Genomic DNA, 23,697 nt, shown 5'->3' with positions numbered 1-23,697 from the left:
CACATTTTTCCATCCGTGAATCAATACGTGGGATATATATATACATACATATATATATATATATATATATATATATATATATATATATATATATATATATATATATATATATATATATATATATATATATATATATATATATATATATATATATATATATATATATATATATATATATATATATATATATATATATATATATATATATATATATATATATATATATATATATATATATATATATATATATATATATATATATATATATATATATATATATATATATATATATATATATATATACATATTACACCGCAATAACAATGCAGAAATTTAAAAAGAAATATTTTATTTATTTTTGGATTATAAATGTTTCGGTCGGTACATTCTATCTGATATTTTCTGGATGTATGGTTGAGAATAGAAACAATATAGCCAATGGGTCTGCTCAAACAGACCGGCACCACTTCGTGCCCTGCAGTTTTCTCATCTTCCAAACACAAAAAAGAAGAAAATGTAAAATTAACGAAAACTGCAAAATTAATAAAAAATGCTTTTTTTATAAAAACTCATTTTCTACTAAAAACGTTACAATATCATTAATCCGTTTATTAAATAGTATCTTGTTGGTTTCGTGTTTCAGTTTCGGATCGAAGATATCTTCTCCTTTGTCAGCCAATTCAACAAAATCGTGAGTCGGAGCGTCAGATACCATCTGTCCCAGCATTACAATACCGTTTAGTAAACCTAATTTCGAATACGTTTTCCACTGTTGCTCGAAGGTGCTGAAGGAATAGATGGCCTCCACATCACAGCCAAACGCGGATAAACTCTCCCCTAGAGTATTGTGATAGATGCCTAGATATTTTTTGTAATCGTAGAAGTCCTCCTTGCCCCCGTTAACATACAAGAAATAGCTTAGATCGGCTATGGGTAGATTCAAACCTACCATTTGCCAATCGATTAAGCGTAGTTGGGAAGGTTTGGTAGGGTTCTCTTCATCCTAAAAATATGATTTGATTAACATTTTCAACAATTTAAGAGTTGTTTTCCTTGTATTCATTGTCTTTTTTTATTTGCCCTTACCGTTATTTGTTTTTATATTAATTATTATTAATTTTTTTTGTGTATCTTTGCAGAATTCTGTAATTAATCTTAATGTTTCTAATTCGTGTTGCTTTATAATTGGTCTGCTCGAAACAGTCAGTTGAGTAAACCTACTTTTATAAATAAATAAATCATTCCAAGTTAAAAAAAAGATTTCGTAGCTGCTATAAAATGGACGGCAACCTCAAAACACGTTAGCAACATCGCTGGCTAAAATTTTGAAAGTTGCTATAGTGCAAGTGGTCCACGTAACTCACCATCCGATCTGAGAACTCTAAGTGCAACAAGAAAATGTTATATGCAAAAGTTTCCTCTATTGACTTATACTTATTTCGTGTAAAAGGTTGTTTAACTTTCCTATTAATAATAACGTTTATTACCTAATATGTAACAGAAAATACAGAAGAACATAATTGCTTGAAGTTGGTCCCGGTAAATAAATCAATTATCATCATCAACATAGATTTTTTAAATTTCATTTTAAATGCAAAAAGTTAGACAATTAAATTAAAAGATTGTGAATTAATATGACGATAAATATTACACGAGAACGATTTCCTGGTATTGTTAATGCTCTTTTACGCAAATTTAGATGATGCACTTCAGTTCTGAAAGTACTTTTATTATATAAATAAGGAGGAGACCGGTATATAACACATTTGAATGCAATTTCTTTAAACTTGTGGGATATTCGACTGTTTTTTTATATTAACAATAAATCTAATAAACTCGAAGTATCTAATTTTTTACTAAGCGATACTTCGATTTTAACAGAGATTGTATTATACATAGAATTAAGATGTATAATGCAAAAAGACACTATGGTGATGTTTAGTTGAACAATTTCTAGTATATTTTATATTTGTCATGTAAATTTAGTAGGGAGAATTTAACTTTTCTAGACACCGAATTTCTAAAACCTGGACGATTCTGCAATTTTACATATTCACCAAATGCAGCATTTCTAAAAACTTTAGTTCAATCTGCATACACAATTAATATTAATAATAGTATTATGTTTAACAGGCCCCCAAAAGAGAAATTAATTATACGATTATGTATAAAATATTATGTATAAAAAATAAAGTTTGACTTTAGAAATTAGAATAACAAAACGAGACTAAAAAAGCCTTTATCTGGTGTTGCACACGATATATTTTTTTACGCTATACACTGATTTGGTGAATTTGTAATGCTTTTTTTTTCTCTTTAAATCGGTGATTTTAGTTTTTCTTCATGCTTTAATTAAACTGCTGTGAGTTGCATCTTTTCTTATCTAATATTACTTAAAAATCTTCGAGCATCATTACAACTGTTGGTCTTTATACTGGGACACTTTGATCAAATTTTATTTATCCAAAGTGTGACGAAAGTCGAGTGCAACACATTTCAAAGAACATAATACAATTTGCTGCAACTTGTCATGGCTTATTCGGTAATAAAAGTTTTTTTCGGCAGGCCATTACGGCTTAAAACTAAGGAAACGTCAACGAGATCTTCACTAGCGACCAACTCTGGGTATTCTCCATTTTTTAGTCTCATTGCCGTCAGTAATAGAGAAGCAATAATCTCGCCACACTATGTTGGAGCACATTTTCAATTAAAATATACTAAGCGTTTATCAATTAATCAAAAAATAATCGGAAACAAAACTCCCGTTGATATAATACAAATAAGATTTAACTGGGGATTTCGACTAAACCAAACAATGAACGTCAAAATAACCAGCGGCGCGGCGTTTGTTTGCCGTTAGAATTAATTTCTGACGACCGGATTGATATTGGAAGTGATCGACTGTGATTGCGATATGTTTGATTATTATATATTTATTATTGTTGCGTTCAAAACCAATGCCGGTTGGTTTCCGCTCAACTACTCTTTTCAATCGAAATACGATACAATATTATTTACTTAGCTTTTTGTTAAAAAAAATAGTATCCAATGTATGCAGGTTGGGCTATAGAAGATACTCGGTAACTGCAAGAGCTCTGGAAAAATCGTTCGACAATTCTTTTTTTTCTAGAGGAATGGTGAAAACCAAACCTCGCTCGTCTAAACAGATTCTGAATATATAACTCATTATCGTCGTCAAACTCAATGGTCTATTAGAACTAAATATATGGCGCCTATCGCACCTATCTTTCAATCATTTCATTGAAAGTTGCGTAACGTTAAACAAAATGCAATATAATTTCATCTTAGTTCATGACATGAGACGATTAATACAACTGAATCGATTAAAAACTACTGTGAAGCTACAAGGTTCAGGAATGAACCATCGCAGAAAAAACAGGCGAAACTGTTTTTCGTTCATTGCAGTACTACTTTTCTGTTAATTATATAAAATTATAAGTTTATTTTCATTCCTCTAAACAGTAGGGAACAGCATAAGCGGCAATTTTCTTACAAAATGTCTTTGCCGAAACAGCAAATAAGAGGGTTTGTGAATAAATAAGAGTTTATTTGGGATTACCCTAGAAATCTTGATAACGAAAAGTATGACCACAAAACGTCATATGTACTTTTACTGTGTTTTAATTTTAATGCACTGATAAGTTAATAATTATATGCCAAATGCCAAAATAGATATGCCAAAGAAAATCCCCACAAATCGAAGAAAGAAAAATTGAAATAACTAACAAAAAGCTAGAGACTATAAAAAATACGTAAAATAGTATATTGTGCAATGGTAAACGTGATTTAAGTTTATTTGGTATGAGCGAAGGGCAGCGGAGCCAGTGTTTAATATCCGAGTGCCTTAAAAAGTTAACCAAACTTGTCGCATACTATACTTATTATATGACCGTTATTTTTTGGGTCCATTTTTCGAAAACAACACGAATATATTCACTAACATGACCGTCAGAATTGACAGACGTCAAAATTCAAGCCGTGCGGTAATATTTCCGAATGTATCTGAACAAACAAACTTGAGGTGGTAAAATGACACATCTCGCTAGATGGGTATATAATTAGGTATTTTACAGAAGGGATTAGAAAAATATATATAAAAAACTATATAACCAAATAGAAACTAAACTAAATAGAAAGAAATGTGTTGCCTAAGCTTTTAGTTGAAAAGTTATTAATGGGATGACTGATCTAAGTTGCAGAGGGAATTTAATGTACGATTTGATATCGTTATGGCAGTGACGTTAATACTGCGCTAAGTTGTACTTGGGAACTGAACGAATATTTGACCTTCAAGCAAGTATCTGGTAACCATATTGTCCTTGGGAGAGCCATCATATTTTGAGTTAAAAATAAGGGCTGCCATTTAAAATGTTTGACGCACGCGACTGAAAGACGCTCAAGAAAGATTTTGTTTTTTTAAACTAAGGCAAACTATTATCATATGAAGTATCGAACAGTATTAGAGAAACGGTCATTTTTAACTGTGTTTAACACCTCTCGTGTCATTTGATACTGATAGAGGGAAGATTAGTATTTAGTGTTCTATTTTTTTAAGAATAGTAAATCAGTTGTTAAGAATTTTGTTATAGTTTTCAGAGAAAAAGTAGTAATATTGTGGTGTGTGGGGGGTCGCTAATGATGTCTGAAATTGTAGTATCTAATAATAAAATAGACTAACATTATTGTGTATACGCACCAAAAATGAATGCGGAGTCCTCCGTAGTGTTAGTGGATAAAGTAATAAGAAGGTGGAATTGCTTGATTTCATTTGACAACTCATTGTAGTGTCAAACGTTTTTTCGTTGTCATCATTCTTTCCCGCTGCATCGTCATGCATTTGATACCATATCATTAAAATAATTTTTTCAAATCCTAGGCTGCAACCATAGACACATTTGGTTGGATGTGTGTGATTACAACCGTTATAACTAACGCAATCGCATTCGTAATCTTATTCAATCTGCCACTTGCCAAAAACCCATCCAGTTATGTAAAAACAAGATTGCGTTGGACATTGACATTGGTTTAGTGATTACTAAGTTTAGTTTCGAATACGATAAAATAAGATACGGTGATAATCACAGTCATCGCAATGTTATAATTTCATTGTTTATTTCTTTTATAATAACTTAATGCTATATGTATAGCGGGACTTGCAAAAACAATTATGTAACATGTTCAGTAAATATGGTATTTTTCAATCTAAAGTAATAATTATTTACACTGAACTTACGACGATGCCATGGTTCTAGACTAATTTATTCAAAGCCATAGATTGCGCTAGGTTTGTGATATGTGACCGATGGTAAATGACGAATGTCAGGTGGTATAATCTTCTCTTTTGACCTCTTGGTATTTGAACTTATCAAATGATGAGCTAGTAACACTGTTTAGGTAAGGGCAATATGAATTAAAGGATTTCCTATACTTGGTATTATGGGTATTCCATATGAACAAAATGACTTTTTGCCAATTTTGTGAATGGCGGCAATAGCAAGATTTTGTAAGCACCCTGTATATTGCAGAAATTATTATTCTGCAGGGAACCAGTACTTAGGTACTGCCGAATTGCCGGTAAAATTTAAAAATTGAAATTGAGGTCCGTTCTATTTTAAAAAATGGAAGTAGTCGCTACTTTTCCAAAGAAGCCGCATCACTGCGACATTGAAAACATGTTTGATGGGTAGAGGACCAAATGTTGAATGTGACCCAATGTTGAATAAGTTGTTAGGTTTTGTTTTCTCTAAAGACGTCTAATGTTGCTTCACTCTAATAAAAATTTTAGTCGGAGATGAAATCTCTTTTTTTATTTTGTTTACGAATAAGAGACCTACACTTACCCCCAGGTGATCAGTAACTATTCATACCTCATATTGAAACATTAAGTTGGCACTCCAGCAGTCACCGTGACTAACGACGTTATATCGAGAATTACTACAAGCTTCTTTGAATAGTTTAAGCCAATTTTTTGCAAACTCCATTACTTTCGTTTGAGTCTGCGGACTATGAGCAAGGGCTTCTATAGTGTCCATAAAAAAAGCTCTTTGTTTGTTTGGATCTTCATTCACGTCCATGAACTCCTCGACAACGCTTTTTTTGATCGGCTCCGTAATAGATGAAAACTTCTCGGGCTGGAGTTGCTTAAAAGCAAATGAAACTGAGTGGAATCTCGCGTATTCCCTAACACCTAGTTCAAGATGTTCAGAGTTGAGCGGCTCTTTTTTGTTGCACAATCTGAAACCACGTGCCTTGAGATTTTCTAAAAGCAGCACTTCCCTGTACTCCTCCGCTATCGACCCGTACAGTCTCGCTACGGACGCGAAAGGATTTAATATATGCCGTTCATTTTGAAACTCGTCGAATTCCGGCAGCAACTTTTCGTACATGTGGAGTTCGCGCAGAAACAGCTTCTTCACCGGGAAAACCTTCCTGAACTTTTCGCTGGTAGGCGTAAGTTTCAATATAAGCGTCAGGTTTTTGCCGGTCGTTTTCTCTACCGCATTAATGCTCTTTATGTCAGATAAATAACCGTCGCCTTTCTCCGAACCACCTGTTATTTCAACGTCGTAGTCTACAAACCCGTTCGTTTCGAGTGTGTTTTTAACTAATTCGTTCACTTCCGCAGATAAACTCTCCATCGCGTTGGTTTCGATTTACTCAACGTCTCAAATATTACTGGCGTGCCGCGAGGCCAGCGCGGTACTTAAATGCGTCATTCCAGTAGAGTAATCTAATTTTACACGGTGAGCGGGCTAATGTTTTGGAGATTTCTTCGTCGGTAGTTATTACATTATAAAAAAAGGTAGAAACCGGGTGTGAGAAAATTTATTAACTAAAGTAAAATAAGTAAAAGGGGCGGCGTAAACTGGAATCAAACCAGGTTTCAATAAAATTTTGTAATATTATCATTGACATGTTGGGTACTAAACATATATCACAATAGAGAAAACTAATAAAAAAAGACCGTATAGCAAATAACAGAATCGTATTCATTAGCGCCACCGTGAACTACAGGACAAACTAATTTTCTGGCGTCAGGTGGCGTGAAATTTGAACGAGCACAGTTATAATATAATTATAGAGAAAACTAATAAAACTGCAATACCAAATAATTAACGTCTCATCAGATCAAGACCGAAACGCATGTATAAAATACATACATACATGCAATATGTTGGCAACGCCTTACCAACCGAGCCCTTCTCGGTCCCTAGAATTAATCTTCTTTAGTTGACGTATATTTGGTTGATGTGATATAATAATTTCTGTTCTCGATGGCCTCAGTACTCGTTTAGGGGAATTTGTAGCAACTTTAGAATGGTACTCACCATAATCAAGGATGTTATACATTTAGAGAGATTTTCACCGTTAATGGGTTCACGTAGGACACATTGCTGCCTGTGCCATCTCTGTTGAATCTGCGGAACTTCAGCTTATATTGGAAAAAATAGATATCGCGCAAGATTGATTTATCTAACCGTTCCGAACAAGATCAGCGTCACAACACTGAAGTGTACTATGATTGTTCGATCAATATTTGTTGATCTTAGTCTTAAAATTTGGACAAAAGAATACAGTTGATTTTTAAAAATGAGTATTACTACAGTATTTTTTGGTTAATATTATCTCTAAAATAATAGATTGTACATAGATATGGCAAATATGGCGGTGGTAAGGAATTACTAGAAATTTGCAAGATAAAATGTTGTAGTTCGAATGTCATAAGTATTCAGAATATACATACTGCTTTACACAAATCTTACCTTAATTTTGATTTTTAAATAAGATTATAAAGATGGATGGCTTTAAAAAATACTCCCTTTTTTCAATTTTTTCTTGATCATCAATTTATTATTATGGAAACACTAATAAAAGTTGTTAAACAGACCTATTTATGCATAGAAACTTTTTAATTGACATTATAGTAAGGAATAGGGTCCGCAATTATTAGTGAAGTTTAAAAAAGGATTTATATGGTCTCTTATTGTTTTGAACATATTTTCCAGTAAATAGGCTTAATTGAAAATGTTTGTTTTCCTGTACCGTTTGATCGAAACATTAATTAACATTGGCCATAAATAGGTACATCTCTGAGAAATGGTTTTATATATACAGATATCACGCTGTTAATTTAATCAAAAGTCCATTGGGCTATTCAGTTAAAATATTTTTAAGATTGCGATTGTGATTATATCTGAAAAGGGGTCAAGTTGCTCATTTTGACTAAAACTGAATTGTTCAATATGCATTTTTTGTTGGGATCTTTAATATAGTCTGTCAAAACTGCCATTTGCGGACCCTATTTTCAATAATTTGAATAAAAAAGTTTCTATGTGGAAAAAGGCCTATTTAAAAATTTTTGTTAGTAATTCGATAATAATAATTAATTCATGGAGAAGCAAAAAATAACAATGTCAAATTGAAATCGAAATCACCTACCTTGGTCTCGGCGACTTGAATGACTTGTAGTAGTTGGTAGTAATAACTATTGATTCGTATTAGCCCAGGATCACCAGTAAATTTTTCTTCTTTTCCAAATTCGTTTTTGACACCTCTCTTTAAAATTCCCTCCTTTTTTAAACCTCTCTGTCGAAAGTCTTAAAGAGAGAGAGAAGTTAATAATGATCCACCGAGACGTAAACCAAACGCTACACAATTTTCTCAAAAACTAAACACAGCGGGGTAAGCTAAACTCAAAATTGTCAAATGTCAATTTGTGAGAATTAAAAAACTGGATAAACGTGTTTTAAAATTGCGAATACGTTTACGATTAAGAATAACGAATTTAAAATACGAAGTTGGTTCAATAAAATTGTTGATTATTCTTTTCAAACGTCAATTTATCACTTTTAGTATATTAAAATACATAACATTTTTAAATCTTTACTCGGTTACCACGAACCGAAAGCTACCTGGATTTGATGGATAATTATTTCAGAGTGACAATCTCTGTAGTAGGATCACTGATCACTGGTGCATCCTTATTAACACCTTTCGACGGAGAGGTTTAAAACAAAAGAGAATTTTAAAGAGAGATATTAAAAATGATTTTGAAAAAGAAGAAAAATTTAAAACGATTGAAAAAGATTTAAAAAGAGGGACAGAAGTTTTACTAGTGATCCTGGGCTAACACGAATCAATAGTTACTACTACCAACTACTACAAGTCATTCAAGTCACAGAAACCCCGTAGTAACTTTCTTTCATGATTAAAATTAAGGAATTTTTTGAGTGCTCGGAACTTTGTAGACGCATTTCGTATATAATATCCTATACCTAAGCTTTACCTCCACTGACATATTTTGAATTTTATGTCAAAAGTGAAGTTCGCAGGTATAACTTCTATATCTATCAATTTCTGCGACTGTTATATATTTAAGGTTGATTTTCTTATAAAAGTTGATCTAAAATAAAAAATGTAAATGCCAGTTTTTTCGTGCTCAATTAAATAGTAAGATTATTTATGTTCCCTACATATTCACGCGAAAATATCGCTAATCGTCTGCAGGATTCCAGTCGGAGTTCAACAAGCGAACGGATGATATCCCGGAATATAGTGACATCACATTTTTCCATCCGTGAAAAATGTGATGACGTGCAGACGTTTCGCCAAAATCTCACTTGGCATCTTCAATGCTCGCGCTCTGAAAACACTTCGAACAGGATTCCAGTCGGATGCAGGATTTGCAGGATTCCAGTCGGAGTTCAACGAGCGAACGGATGATATCCCGGAATATAGTGTCATCACATTTTTCCATCCGTGAATCAATACGTGAGAATATATATATATATATATATATATATATATATATATATATATATATATATATATATATATATATATATATATATATATATATATATATATATATATATATATATATATATATATATATATATATATATATATATATATATATATATATATATATATATATACAAGTTGTTTGTTTTTTGTGGGCAAGTAATATTACCTCCACCGACATATTTTGAATTTTATGTCAAAAGTGAAATTCGCAGGTATAAACATATCTATCAATTTCTCCGACTGTTATATATTTAAGGTTGATTTTCTTATAAAAGTTGATCTACGTTAGTGGTATATTTGAAAAATAAATAGATACAAGATGAACAAAAACTAAAATAAAAAATGTAAATGCCAGTTTTTTCGTGCTCAATTAAATAGTAAGATTATTTATGTTCCCTACATATTCACGCGAAAATATCTGCTGGTTTGATACATGGTGTGCCATACTTACCTTATTTTATATCTACGAATCCACTCAAGACGAAACTCGATATCAATATGAATACAGGCGACGGACGTAAATCGCATTATTTATAAACGATTCGCTGGTTCCTATTTTAAAGTCCTTTAAAAGTCATTCACATGTTCTGTATTTAATGCAATATATATATATATATATATATATATATATATATATATATATATATATATATATATATATATATATATATATATATATATATATATATATATATATATATATATATATATATATATATATATATATATATATATATATATATATATATATATATATATATAGATGGATTTGCGCACAATAATCCGTCCGAAACATGTACACGATGAATAATATATGCAAACCTACTTGGCATTCATACGTTCCATTATCCCTTTTCTGGACGTATTTTATCTGAAGTGTCCAATCGTCCGATCCTTCGGCGTGGAGAATTTGAAACCTCTCATCGTTCGTATACGTAAAAACTCCCGAAGAGAGAATGTGCCAATCTCTCCGTCTGATCCACGAAACCTGCTGAAAAATAAAAGAAAATAAGCTGAAACGTCATGGATTGACCCAAAACGCTACAGGTACACCGTATTTCGGTAGCATATGGCGGTTTCACCATTCAAAATCGGTTGAATTTTTCAATTTTTTTCAAGACACTAAGTGACAAAAATACCACTTTATTATATTATATATTATTAGAGGCAAAGATTTAAAACTTCCAAAACTGCATTGGAATTAAATTTAAAGTTATGACTAAAATGTGCGTGATAAAATTTTGAAAATTATTTTAAAGCATCGCGTTTTACCGTCTAGAATTCGTGTAATTTTTTTTATTGATATAATAATTCCGAACTTTGAGATTACGATTCGTCCAAAGCTCTTCTCTCTATGTCTGTCCCTAGCTTGTAAATTAGTAATAAAACTCATAACTCAAAAATCCGAACACATTGGGACAAATTAGCTACGTCAACTAATTCTACGAAAAAAGTTGCATATCAATGCGCTATGACCTTTTTAATACATTAGAAGACAAGCGATAAATGGAGGCGGGGCCTCAAAAGCTCAAATTTTCAGCTTTACTGAGTTTCTTAGATAGAGGGCTACGAAAATTTTTGTGGTATATGTGGTGGTGGTATCTAGTTTTATAAAAAAGCAGCAGTGTCGGGAAAATGAAAAACTGTTGAAAAATGGTTATCTGAACAGGGCATTTATTGGGTTTTATAAAATTCTGACAAAGATGCAAGTGTTAGCCTTTGTGAAATTTTGGTTCGATACACCTATTTATATTGGACACATTTTTGAAATCATCAGATTACGATTAGATTATTTCAAAAATATTTCAAAGCTAAAATATGTTATTTAATATTTACAATGGTTTATAAAAGACAGATAATTGTAGCGGTAGGATTACTGAAGGATTTGACAGTTTAGACACAGTCAAACAAAAACCGCTTATTTTAATTTCATCGCAACAACTTCCCCGTAAGTTTCAATTCGTATGATTAAGGTGTAAGCACCTAGTGACTATCATGTAGAATTGTAGCAGGTCAATTACAATTTCTCCCCAAAAAAATTATACAGTTTTATTTTGGACGTGAACATTTTAATATTTAATTTTATTTTCGAAGCAACATAATTATACAATAGTTGTAAGGTCAAAAATGACTTTCTTCCGTATTAATTTGTTGTGTATATGTACATGGTGTCTTGCTTCTATCAACATTGAAATCTTGAATAGAAACTAATTTCGAAAAATTGTAACTCAAACACAAGTAACGGGTGATAATAGATTTGAAGTACTGATTATAAAATTAACTTCGTTTTTTTTTTTTATAAAAATCTGACAAATACAGAGCGTTTTATATAAAATTAACGTTTAGTGTAAAAGTAACGCATCCCTGTGAAAAAGTGTCCAGCCTGTAAACCTAGAATTCTTTACAACCATTTATAAATATTAGCTATGTTTCGCGAACTTTGTCAAATTCAAGACACTAAAAGCCACGGCCGAAAATGTATACCTAAAACTTAAACTATAATAACTGTAGGAACAGATAGATCCGTACCCACGTAACAATGTTATTTCCCTCGGTCCTTGTCTTTTAACTTCAACAGTATTGATAAGTGAATGAATGCACTCACGCACAAATATTTTCTTAAAAAATATGCAGTCCATCGTTTTTACGGTTGCGCATCATGTTGATCAATTGTGTGTGGCTGTGACATATGGTGTCAGGTGTGGGAAATTATTGTTAAATTATCAAAAGCAGACTGAGTGGTAGCCTCGAACAAGAGGTTTTTGTTTTATTAACAACTCCCACAAGTCTACTGCTATAAAAATCCAATCCAAAATCCAAAAATGTCATAAATAGGGGCTTTTAAAAATTCAACTTTGATACTTTTTAACACTTTTGGGACAACCTGCATAGTATGAAAGTAAGTAGGATTTTACACATTTCAAAAGTAAAACTTGCCAACACAACTGGAAATACTTGAAAAGTTGAAACGTGAAAATATCTCGATATTAGTTCTCTCAATTAAATGCTACGAGTTTGCTTACCGTTGCAGACCTCATGTTTTGTGTATTGTCAAACATTTTCACCACATGATTTCCAAGTACAGCGCAGATTTAAATTTAAATAGAAATCGGAAACGTAAAAGCCACAATGTTTGCTTCATAATATTTCACCTTTATGTCGTATTTCCCACACAAGAATTTAGTCGTTTCGCCCTAAATCGATATTACCGTGCCTAGGTTAATCTCACGCAACGATGCAGATGGCGAGGCAGTAAGCAAAGTTAAACAGAAAAGGTCGTGTGTCGACTGAAAAAATTCTAATTTCCATGTAAATGGCGTTTTAATAAATTTATATATCAACCATCCACATTTTTCCAGGCCAGATGCGGCAACCAGATTGAGCTCATATCGCTTTATTACACCACACTAACGGACAGTAATATTACCTGAGAAAATAATTTTCATAACCTGTCGAAATGAAGTCATTTGTGTTCTAAAAGTATGGTAATAAAAAACCATTAATATTATATATTATACTGGGTGCCCTAGGAAGGTTTCAGAAACTGAAAAAAAGTAAATATGGCAAAAAATGTAGGAAATTATTAAAGAGGGTGGAGCAATCGCTATAACGACTTTTAAAAGCCGATTTTTAACACTAGTTAAAAGGAGTATTGGTTTTAAATCTATGATAGATTCATATCCTTTTTGTCCATTGCTCCTTGCTTTATTTCTGCAAGCAAAGGGGAGAGGGATCGTATTTGAACAAATTCGGCAATGAATGTCTTCTATTCGTGTTATGAGCGAGGTGATTGCGATTGCTTAGCTTATTACCGGAATGCGTTTTCTAACATACACAAAACAATTATTGTCTGAAAAAAAATTGAACGATATTAATTTCTTTCATGGCGATATTGATATTTTTTTCGTTCCTTTTCCCTTTGTAGTCGTTGGTGTTATCTATTTGGCATATTCTTCTAATGTTCTCACTCCTTTCTCGATAAATAAGTGTCCTCCCGGCTATTTTACGCATCACTTTTATTTCTGCTGTTTTCAGTATTTATCGATGTCTCTGGTCTAGTCTCTGCAGTGTATGTAATATAGATCTTATTATTATATTTTAGGTTAGGATAAATATATTAAAATGCCTTTTTTACTGGGTGGTTGGACCCTTATTTGACCAACTATAGATGCATGTTAGCGTACACGCCACAAAGTAACAGAACTTATTGTAATCTATATTTAAAACACATAACTGTGATCTTACGTGCACGGTACCATACTGCGATTGCGAGAAAATTTTGAGTAGGACCTGCTGCTATCTGCGAAATTTTCGAACGCTCTCTTGCCTTTACTACACGTTTGAAAAAACATAAAAATGTTATTTGGTTCGAGAAGTGAAGTGAGTGAAGAGAAGTGAAGTGAACTTCTTCAGTTTTCGAGACTTGGTGCCCCAGAAGCAGAACACCAGTAGCTAATGGTGAGTACCCTGTTTCGGTTATCGCCGTTGTGTGTTGCGCAATTGTACCTGGAATGGAATTATCCTTTCGGTTATAATGTTGTATATAGGGAATAAATAAATTCCAGTAAGCTTACAGTCTTTTGCGTACTTGAGTTTTCGAACCGCTGTGTGCTAACATATGGCCTTAATTTTATTTCTAAATGCGAAACTCGTATTTTTAAAAAACGAATTTTTATTTAAAATACAAGTAACACAATAAGTACTACAGCAAAGCAACTTTTAAGACTGTCTTATCCTATGAGTAGGGCGCGTCTTTATATTATTAAAGCAGCTGAATAAGCATATGCGTCATATTACTATCTTCTTATTACATACTCATCACAAGTGGAGATATAACTCCTCCCTCCTCAAGTTTGAGAAAATCGGGGTTGATTTTAGAGAGTTTTTATATTTTCAACATTAATTTCTTTTAACTGTAGTGGTTCGATATTTTGAACCAATTCTTCATTAATAACTATTGACGGAAGTTTTAGTCTGAAATTAATTACGTCTCCTTTTTGAGAGTCGTAGTTATTATTTTTAATTTTAACATTACACTCTGCGGGCAGAATTAAAGATGCTTTATTTATTATTTCAACATTTTGTTCATTTGGGCAATAAAAATATATATTTTCTTGGGAATTTGGGATAACTACAATAGAATTGTCACTTAATTGAGTAGCTGAGGTTTCTTTATATTCGATTGGAATCATCGGACAATGATTAGATAAATTAATTGTTTGCGGAATACAGGGTTCGTTTTTGTTAAGCAGGTTATTGGGGCATAAGGATATGTTCTCGGTTTTGTAGCAGTTTTCTTTTAGGTTAAAGAAATCGTCTGTCGATTTCAAAAGATAGGGATTATTTATAACGGATATTTTATTATTAATTGGTATGGGGTATATACGGTGCAGATCATAAGGCTTGTTAAAAATAAGAGGTATAGCTACGTAAAATAAGGCCATTTTTGATCGCGACGTCAGCATGCGCCACTTCGTAGTATTTAATTATATTATTAAAAAGAATTCGTGTTTTCGGGTTAAGTTTAGAGATAATATTCTTAAGTTCTTTGTATTTAAAAATGCTGTGGTGTATTACGTTTATTTCAGAGTTGATAGCGGTCTGCACATTTATTTGTATTTCATCGATAACGTGAAGATTGTTTTCCAGGTTGTCGAGTAAGATGATGAAATAGGAGGTTATTGTTATAGTTTGCGTCATTTTTGCTAGGTAGTTAATTTGGGCAAGTACATTTTGCTGATTATTTTTTATATTATACAGCTGAGCGTCTATGTCCTTTGTTAGCCGTTTAACGATCGAGTCCTCTTTTAATTCTTTTTACTGGAGTGGTATAATGATTAATAAAGGCTTTAATAGGAATCTCAATCTCAATAAGATCTAGGGTCCGAGTTAATAATAAGTGACCTAAGGGCGTATTTAAATTATTTAGGGTAGCGTTTTAGTACGATGTTCATTTTTTAGAGCAACTAGGCTTTCCTTAAGGGTAGAATGGAATCTTTTGACTGGCGAGTTTGAATTTGGATTATACGGGGTAGTGAAATGTAACTCGATTTGATACGTTTTACACAAGTCTCGTGCTATGTTACTTTTAAAGCTTTGTGCGTTATCCGTAGTAATTTTACTTGGTGTTCCATGATGTGAAAAGAATTTAGTCAAGTTTTGACATATTTCGAGGGAAGTTTCATTAACTGGGTGAGTTGCTGCAAATTTAGAAAAGTTATCTATTATTGTAAGATATTTTTGTCCTGATATCCAGTATTTATCCATATAAATATGTTCTAAGGGCTTAGTTCCGATTGGTGTAGGTTTGTAAACGATTTTATAAGGATGTCTAAGAATATATGCATGAGAACCTGTATCTATAAGTAAACAGATTTGATAGTTAAGGATTTCGATGTAGGGTAACTGATTTATTTCAAGAAAAAAGGATTAAACAGGGTTTGTTTCGTCCGAGGCTACTGACTGAAAATTTTCTAATTGATCAACGATGCTACTCTCCTCTTGGAACTGTTCAAAATTTTCGTAGTTTGTGTCGTAATTACAGTAATATTCGTATTCGTTAAGGTCAGTTAAATCAGCTTGGGGTTCGTTAGTTTCAGGGTTAATGTCGCTGTTTTCAACATGTGTTAGTTCTCGGAATGTAAAGTCTGGTTTACCTGTGGGTTGGAAATAATTATATTGTGGTCTTATTTGAGAAAATGGCTTTTTAGGTTGTATATTTACACCTGACATTGGTTGAGGATATTGATTTTTTGAGTTCTGGGGGGTGGTTTTGATTAGAGGTGTGGGGTTGCTGAAAGGTTTGCCTGACAAATGGGGTTTGTGGCTTAAAGAATTGATTCTGAGGATTGAAAATTTGATTTTGTGGTTTGAAGAATTGATTTTGACATGACATTTGATGAGGGGGTTTGAAAAGTAAATTCGATTGTTTTTAGGGTTGAATTGGGGAGTTGCTAAATACTCTTTGTGTGTTTGTCAAAATGTGATTGATTGGTTTCCGTACACTATGCCGCATTAGGTTGTTATTTTGTGAATAATTATTTTTAAACTAACTTTGACTTGTAAGGATTTCGTAATTTGTGATAATGTCAATAGCATTATCTAGATTTTGAGGATTTTGAACTATAAGTAACGTTCTCAACTCATTAGAAATATTTGCCAACAGATTTTGTGTTGCTGTTAATTCCTTTTGAGAAATTAATATTGCTCTCGCTTCGGCATTTTGAATTTCAGAACATATTTTTGTATTAATTTTGGTGACTAAGGCTTTGAGTTTTTGGATATAATCTTGATTAGATTCATTTTTCCTAGATAAAAATATTAATTGTTGAAGCCAATCTTATCTCGGCCCAAGTTGTAAGGTCTGGTCGAGTTAATAAAAAATCTTCGGCTGTTCCTAGTATTTTTGATTTCATTTCCAAAATAACATATTTTTGTTGCAATACATCGTTATTAAAATATCTTGCGGGAAAAGTGTCGATTTGTTTGATAAAAGAATCCAAACGAGAAAGGGTACCATCAAGGTTTTTAGCAAACTAATGGTAAAGTGAGGTATTGATTGTAGTGGACGCTGGGTTATACCAATTCGTCCTGCTGGCTCTCTAACTCAGAAGTCGCAAGTGCTCTGCGATGTAGATCTGGAATCCTTTTCTTAACCGTTGAAACGGAAACGTGTCGTATCGTCGATCCAATGCTCTGAATGCTCTGACAATCCCCAAGGGTAATCCAGCGCACAAATGCACAAATCACGATCTGGTACACTACTTGCAACGGATTTACAAAAACACACTGAAAATGATCCTACCGACTGCGCCAATTTTATTTCGAAATGCGAAACTCGTATTTAAAAAAAAATTTTTTTTTATTTAAAATACAAGCAACACAATAATTACTACAGCAAAACGACTTTTAAGACTGCCTATCCTATGATTAGCGCGCGTATTTATATTATTAAAGCAGCTGATTAAGCATATGTGTCATCTTCTTATTACATACTCATTACAAGTGGTCATATAACTCCTTCGAGCCGCATTAGAAAGAAAAAAAAAGATGGATAGGAGATATTAAATAATATTTTGATTTCCAACTATCGAGTCCACGACGAAAACTATCGAGTGCATTGCAGGTAGCGTTTGATCGGTGACAAAAAAAAAACGGTCGCATGTTTTTTCAGTACTCACCGATCGCGATGTATCGGACAGTAATTTCCTATCTTGCATTTTTTTTGGGCGTTTATTGTGGGTACCATTTGTAATCATTTGTAATTATTCAACGTTATTTATTTATTATTATTTTTTTAATTAAAAAAAAAACCATGTCATCTTAGAAAACGCAATTCAGAAACGTGTGGTTTATACAAAAAGTATTACTGTATATTATCGACATTTTCAAGAAGCAAATAAAGATTTGTTATCGAAAGAACAGTTTAAGGTGAGGTATGTTGATTTGGAAGATCATTTCGAGAAATATAGCCAATATCATAACACGGTGATTATGGAACTTCAGGATCCCGATCCTCAAGACCAGTATTCCAAGCAAGATAACATCAAAGCGGAAGTTCAAAATTTTTATTATGCTTGCCCAAATCAGTTATGGTGCTTTCCATGTTTCGTTCTCGGAAAATCTCTCACTACTCTTTCACAGTACAAAACCTCTAGGTACTGCTGTCATAAACATGCTGAACCGCTATGGCGACTACCAACCTGTTAGAATACTTATCGATTCAGGTTCGCAAACATCTTTTATAAGTGAAATATGTCTTTGTTGTCTATGTTTACCTAGACGCCAATTTTCCACAGAAATTCAAGGATTGCACCAAATGTCTATGTTTACTTCAAAAGGGCTAACACAATGCTACATCAAACCCCAAGGACATCCAGATCTCATATTGTCCTCCGAAGCCATTGTTGTCACAAAGCTATGCTCCGATATGCTTACATTCACCATTCAGGAGGGCCACTAGGAACACCTGAGAGGCTAAAATTTAGCTGATGAATTATATTTCAAATCCAATCCAGTGGATGTACTCGTAGATTGTGCAAACTTTGGACAAATTCTGAGAGAAGGGAGAGCTCTGGCTAACTCTGGAGAAATTCTGGGAATTAGAAAATATTCCAGCAAAAGCTATCATGTTACCTGACGAGCAAACGACTGAAAAAATATTTAGCGATAGTATTAACAGGCTGCCTTCAGGTGGATTAATAGTAGATCTTCAGTTCAAAGATAAACTACCAGATCTAGGTTATACCTACCCACAAGCACTTAGAAGATTTCTTCTACTGGAAAATCGCCTTAAAAAATCCCGATCTTTGCAAGCCTTATTCAGAATTTAAGAAATCGTACTTAGATGCTAATCATATGGCCTTGATTTCAAATAACAGTCCAAAACCCCCATTATCTTGTTACCTCCCCCACCATTGTGTTTTAAAACCGCATAGTGTTAGCACTAAATTAAGAGTCGTGTGGGACGGCTCAGCAAAAGGTCCGAAAGATATCGAAAGTTTGCTTCCAGGTTCGAAACTTCTAAAGGACATCATTTCGTTGCTTCTTACTTTCCCTCTTAACCCCATTTCCTTGATTACAGATATAAAAATTATGTTTCGACAAGTTCTTTTCATTCCTCACCATCGTCTCTTCCAAACAATATTATTCCGTTTTGGTCCTGAAGACCCTATCTCGGAATACGAGCATTTACGTTTGGCTTAAAGTGTTCTCCTTGTCTATGCGCATATTGAAAGAATCTGCTGAACGAGGGAAGTCCAAATTTCGTAGATATAGTGAACTTCCTAGACTCCTCGATCTATATACACGGAGCTTTATTAAAGTTAGGATTAAAAATGTGGGCTAGCAATTATCCAGAGCTATTATCGGTTGTTCTAGACTCTGACAGCCAAATGCCTCTATCATTTGATCGAGACGAGCCATATTTTATCAAGGTATTTACTTATCAATGTGGATTGAAGGACAAGATATGTACTAAACGTCTATCTTTGACCGTTTGTGTTTTTTTTTGCATTCTACTTCAAGCTAAATACGTAATGCAACAATGCTGGATTCGACGAAATACCATCTCCATCAATCATCGAAAAATGGAATAAATTTTAATCTGAATTTCCATTTTTATCTACTTTGGAGCTGCCTAAGCAGATTAAGTTTTCAAAAAATAATTCCTGTCAAATCTACTCTTTTTGTGTCACTTCTATGCGACGTTATGCCAGTGTGGTATATTTTCGGGTAGGCGAAGAAAACAACATATACATCTCCCTGATTTGCGCAAAGGCTAGAATGGCAAACAAACATTAAGTCGCAAACATTGGCACGGTGCCGTGCTTCTCAGCGATCTAGTCAAATATTTTTTGTCGACTTGCGAAAACCCAATAACCATTCATTCATTTATCATTCTTGATCTATGTTGGCTAGGAGCACCTCCAAACCGCTTGTCGCTAATAGGGTCAACCGCGTCCAGGAAATCCTATCGTCATCCCATTGGAGCAGAGAATTTGTCCAAAATGGTATCCAGAAAATTATCAGCGTTGGTAAGTTGGAAAATGATTTGCTCTCGCTCGGTATTGCTGCCAAAGCAAAGTTCCGATTTTTCGAAATTAGGGCACTCTGATTGAGGAAGCTGTAAAAAAGAAGGTGCGCTCCACCACATGTCGTTTCAAATTAGCTGAGAGGATGTCATACCCCGAGAACCTGCCTCGGCTTCTTAACCGCTTCTGCTCTTAACATGTCCAAAATTCTTCCTTCTGATCTCATTTCAAACCTTTCTCAAAGCAAATTTATTCTTAAAGCTTTCAGAAAATCACTATTGTTACTCAGTAAGCACTGTTTGATAACCCTTATTATCGAACAAACCCATAATCAGTCTTCATGCTATGCTGAAAACATTGCACAATTTGCTATTAGGACAATATTGGATTTTATCTTCTAGAAAAGCCATACAGAAAACGCTGTCCAAATGAGTTCCTTACCATTCCACCATAGCATCCATCAGCTAAAACCATTGTCTCACGTGGCTATGACTTTTGTGGCCCTCTTCGGGCCCCACCCCATCGTTCTCGAGTTTCAAGGCCCTTGAAATCCTACGTTTGTGAATTCGTGTGCATCAGTGTCCGTTGCATACATTTGAAACTCACAATGGATTTATCTACAGGTACCTTGGAGCGATCAGGGAAGTAATTTAATTGGCTTTCGAAACCAACTCTTTGAGCTTGCTGAAAGTGCCGTAGACAAATTATCTATTCTTTGGCATTTAGGGCTTCCGGTGAGTCCTCACTTTAACGGAGTCAAGAGCTTAAAGACACATTTTATCCGAGTTGTCGGTAAGCAGAGACTGACCATCGAGGAAATGTCTACCCTGCTTTGCCAAATAGCGGCCGTTTGAAGCCGTTTTGAATTAGCAACCCTTAGCCGCTCAATCCATTGACCTGCTACGATTAATTTCCGGGCACTTTTTAACTCTCCAGCCTCTAAACTCAATAATACCAGACGAGGATTTGTCACATTTGACATTAAATAATTTATAATAATTTGCAGAATTTTCTATTGTTTGGTTGATTTTTTCAAATTTCTGTTTGTTTCTCTAATATCTTACTTAGTTGTCCTTACTGAGATACTTGATATATATATTTATGTATGTATATATAATTATAATTGTAGTATTTATAAAAAAAACATTATGTGGTTTATAGTAACATGAGTTGATATTCACTAATTTAATTAATTTTGGTACTAAATAGTTTTTAGTTTGACTATTTTGTACATTAGCGACGTAAAAGGTGGGAGGGGGTATTTATTTTGCCAACGATTTACGATATTCATTCTTTGAGCAAAATTAATATAATTTTCTATTAAAAAGTAAAAAAAATACCGGTTTTTGGAGTTGAGGTTGTAGTAGGTAATGTTAAACGAATTAATATGTTATTTTAAGTAATTTTCATATAAATGAGAAGGGAATAACGATTTGTTTCGGATACAACTATGAAGTAAAAATCTTGTAAATGTTGAACTTAAAATTTTCATTTGAAACGCGCTGTTTTGAAAAATATTTACCACGCATTAAATAGCTGTAATACATAACATTGCAATTACCAAATTATATTGAAAGAAAATGTCATCAAAGAATTGATGACCATGACGATTTACTGGCGAGTTCTGACATTCATGATACATACGCGTTTAGCGAATTTTACCTGATGAACACATTTGGAACATATTAATACTATTTTTGGTTATTTTATATTAATATTAATATCATTCAATATATTAGGAATATTCATTTCAAGTTATCTTATCAAACTATCATATTTCAGTCGAGAAGGATTGTTATTTTAGTGGCATAGAAAAGTTATTTCATTTTAACTCATCACTTTACCTTTCAGGTAACATATACTACGCCTCACGAAGCAAACTATATATTCATCTTACAAAAATTATGTAACTGATACGTAAGATTTGATCTAAAAGTGTATTTGCTTGCTAGCTGGCTGTGATGTTGCCCATAGAAATAAGACAAGGCAATGAAGTAGCTCTAAGTTAAGAACAAAATGTTTAGGGGATTTATGCGGAAACTATAGCGGTGTGTCGGTCGAAATAAATTGCCTTTATCGATTTTCCCTTAACCACTCATTTGGTATCGGTCTCTCGGGCGCAGCGATACGCTCTATCTTCAGATTTATCTCTCACCGGGAAAAAAGACATTTTCTTACTTACCAATTTAATTCTGCTGTCGGGTGAATGTTGGGGGCAGACCGAATCCACGATTTTTGTTTATATTGAGGGCGGGCGAACACAATTTCTCTATGTACCGAAATTGAAATGGAATTTCGAACGTGACGATTTCAATAGAGATACAATACGCAAGGCGATCGAGCGGAAAATATGTTTTGATTGCTCGCTTGTATGTGGTACTTATATTAATTTGTTTGTCCCAAAAGCTATTTCGACCCAGAGGAGAAGCGTACAGTAGATCCAAAAGTTTGCCCTACCTACTAATTTCTATTGTAGGTGGAATTTCCACCTACACCAGTTTTTTGAGCAACTAATATCTCAGTTATAGGTGGTAAGGAAAACATTTTAGCAAACACAATGAGGTAAGATTATCCCCGTCAGTTAATCAGGATATAAAACAGGACATAGCTGTACTATAGCGTTGCTACATATATTTACGGCTATAGATGATGATAAGGTGACGCTACTAGCCTTTTTGGAATACTCGAAAGAGTATGACATCATCAATCACCAAATTTTTAACTTGATGTTGAATTTTATTAATTTGTCATCGATCTCTAATCTATAATGGTTACTCTCAAATATTAACAAATGTATCCTAAGGCGTATTTTCTGCATTGTATATAAGGTACATTTTGAAAAATGTCTTTTGGGTTCTCTCTCTATTATTATGCAAAGGACTCACACTGGTAACGCACAAGAAGTTTTCAACCAAAATCGGGAATTAATCTCTCGTATTGTCTCAAGCAACATATAGGGATCCTGATTTAAACCATTTGGATAAGCGCTGAATTTAATGCTTCCAAATTAGCAATTCTTCATTCTGCTATTCTACATTCAAAAATAGTAAGTAGAAAATCTCTTTTATACCTTTTCAGTAAAATAAACTAACCTTAATATATGACAAAAGGCAACGGTTGCTCCGCCAATGCATGCAAGCATTATTTCACTTTTAAATAACTTACAAACTAGCATAAAAAATTTAAGCAACGTTGAAGTTTAAAAATTAATCATTTTCAAAAATTATTAAATGAACACAATTGAGAAATTTCTACGTAATTACTAGCATTTTATCTTTTATTTTCCTGGAAATGCTGATTACTCATTTACACTACAACATTGAAGTATTACAATTTG

At 33.2% G+C, this 23,697-nt stretch overlaps 2 protein-coding genes across 5 annotated transcripts in view; both read right to left on the bottom strand.

The window, feature by feature from the left end:
* Nucleotides 1–23,697, bottom strand: part of LOC132700815 (neurotrimin) — a 314,147-nt gene that overhangs the window by 24,341 nt on the left and 266,109 nt on the right. For 3 of the 4 annotated variants that reach the window (XM_060668378.1, XM_060668368.1, XM_060668388.1), the window contains one exon: nt 10,655–10,819. In XM_060668378.1, coding sequence (XP_060524361.1) covers nt 10,655–10,819 — 165 coding nt within the window. The remainder of the gene's footprint in view (nt 1–10,654; nt 10,820–23,697) is intronic. The other variant, XM_060668395.1, reaches the window with a different exon arrangement.
* LOC132705697 (uncharacterized) lies at nt 364–6,716 on the bottom strand. The gene is made up of 2 exons (XM_060676489.1): nt 5,889–6,716; nt 364–1,003 (listed from the first exon to the last, which is right to left on the bottom strand). Exons 1-2 carry the CDS (start codon nt 6,657–6,659, stop codon nt 560–562), a joined length of 1,215 nt encoding a protein of 404 aa, XP_060532472.1. The 5' UTR covers nt 6,660–6,716; the 3' UTR covers nt 364–559.

This window comes from Cylas formicarius, unplaced genomic scaffold (genome assembly GCF_029955315.1).
Source record: "Cylas formicarius isolate icCylForm1 unplaced genomic scaffold, icCylForm1.1 PGA_scaffold_10__41_contigs__length_53128322, whole genome shotgun sequence".
Taxonomy (NCBI): domain Eukaryota; kingdom Metazoa; phylum Arthropoda; class Insecta; order Coleoptera; family Brentidae; genus Cylas; species Cylas formicarius.
The sequence above is the reverse complement of the archived record's forward strand: the minus strand, read 5'-3'. Positions and strand labels throughout refer to the sequence as shown.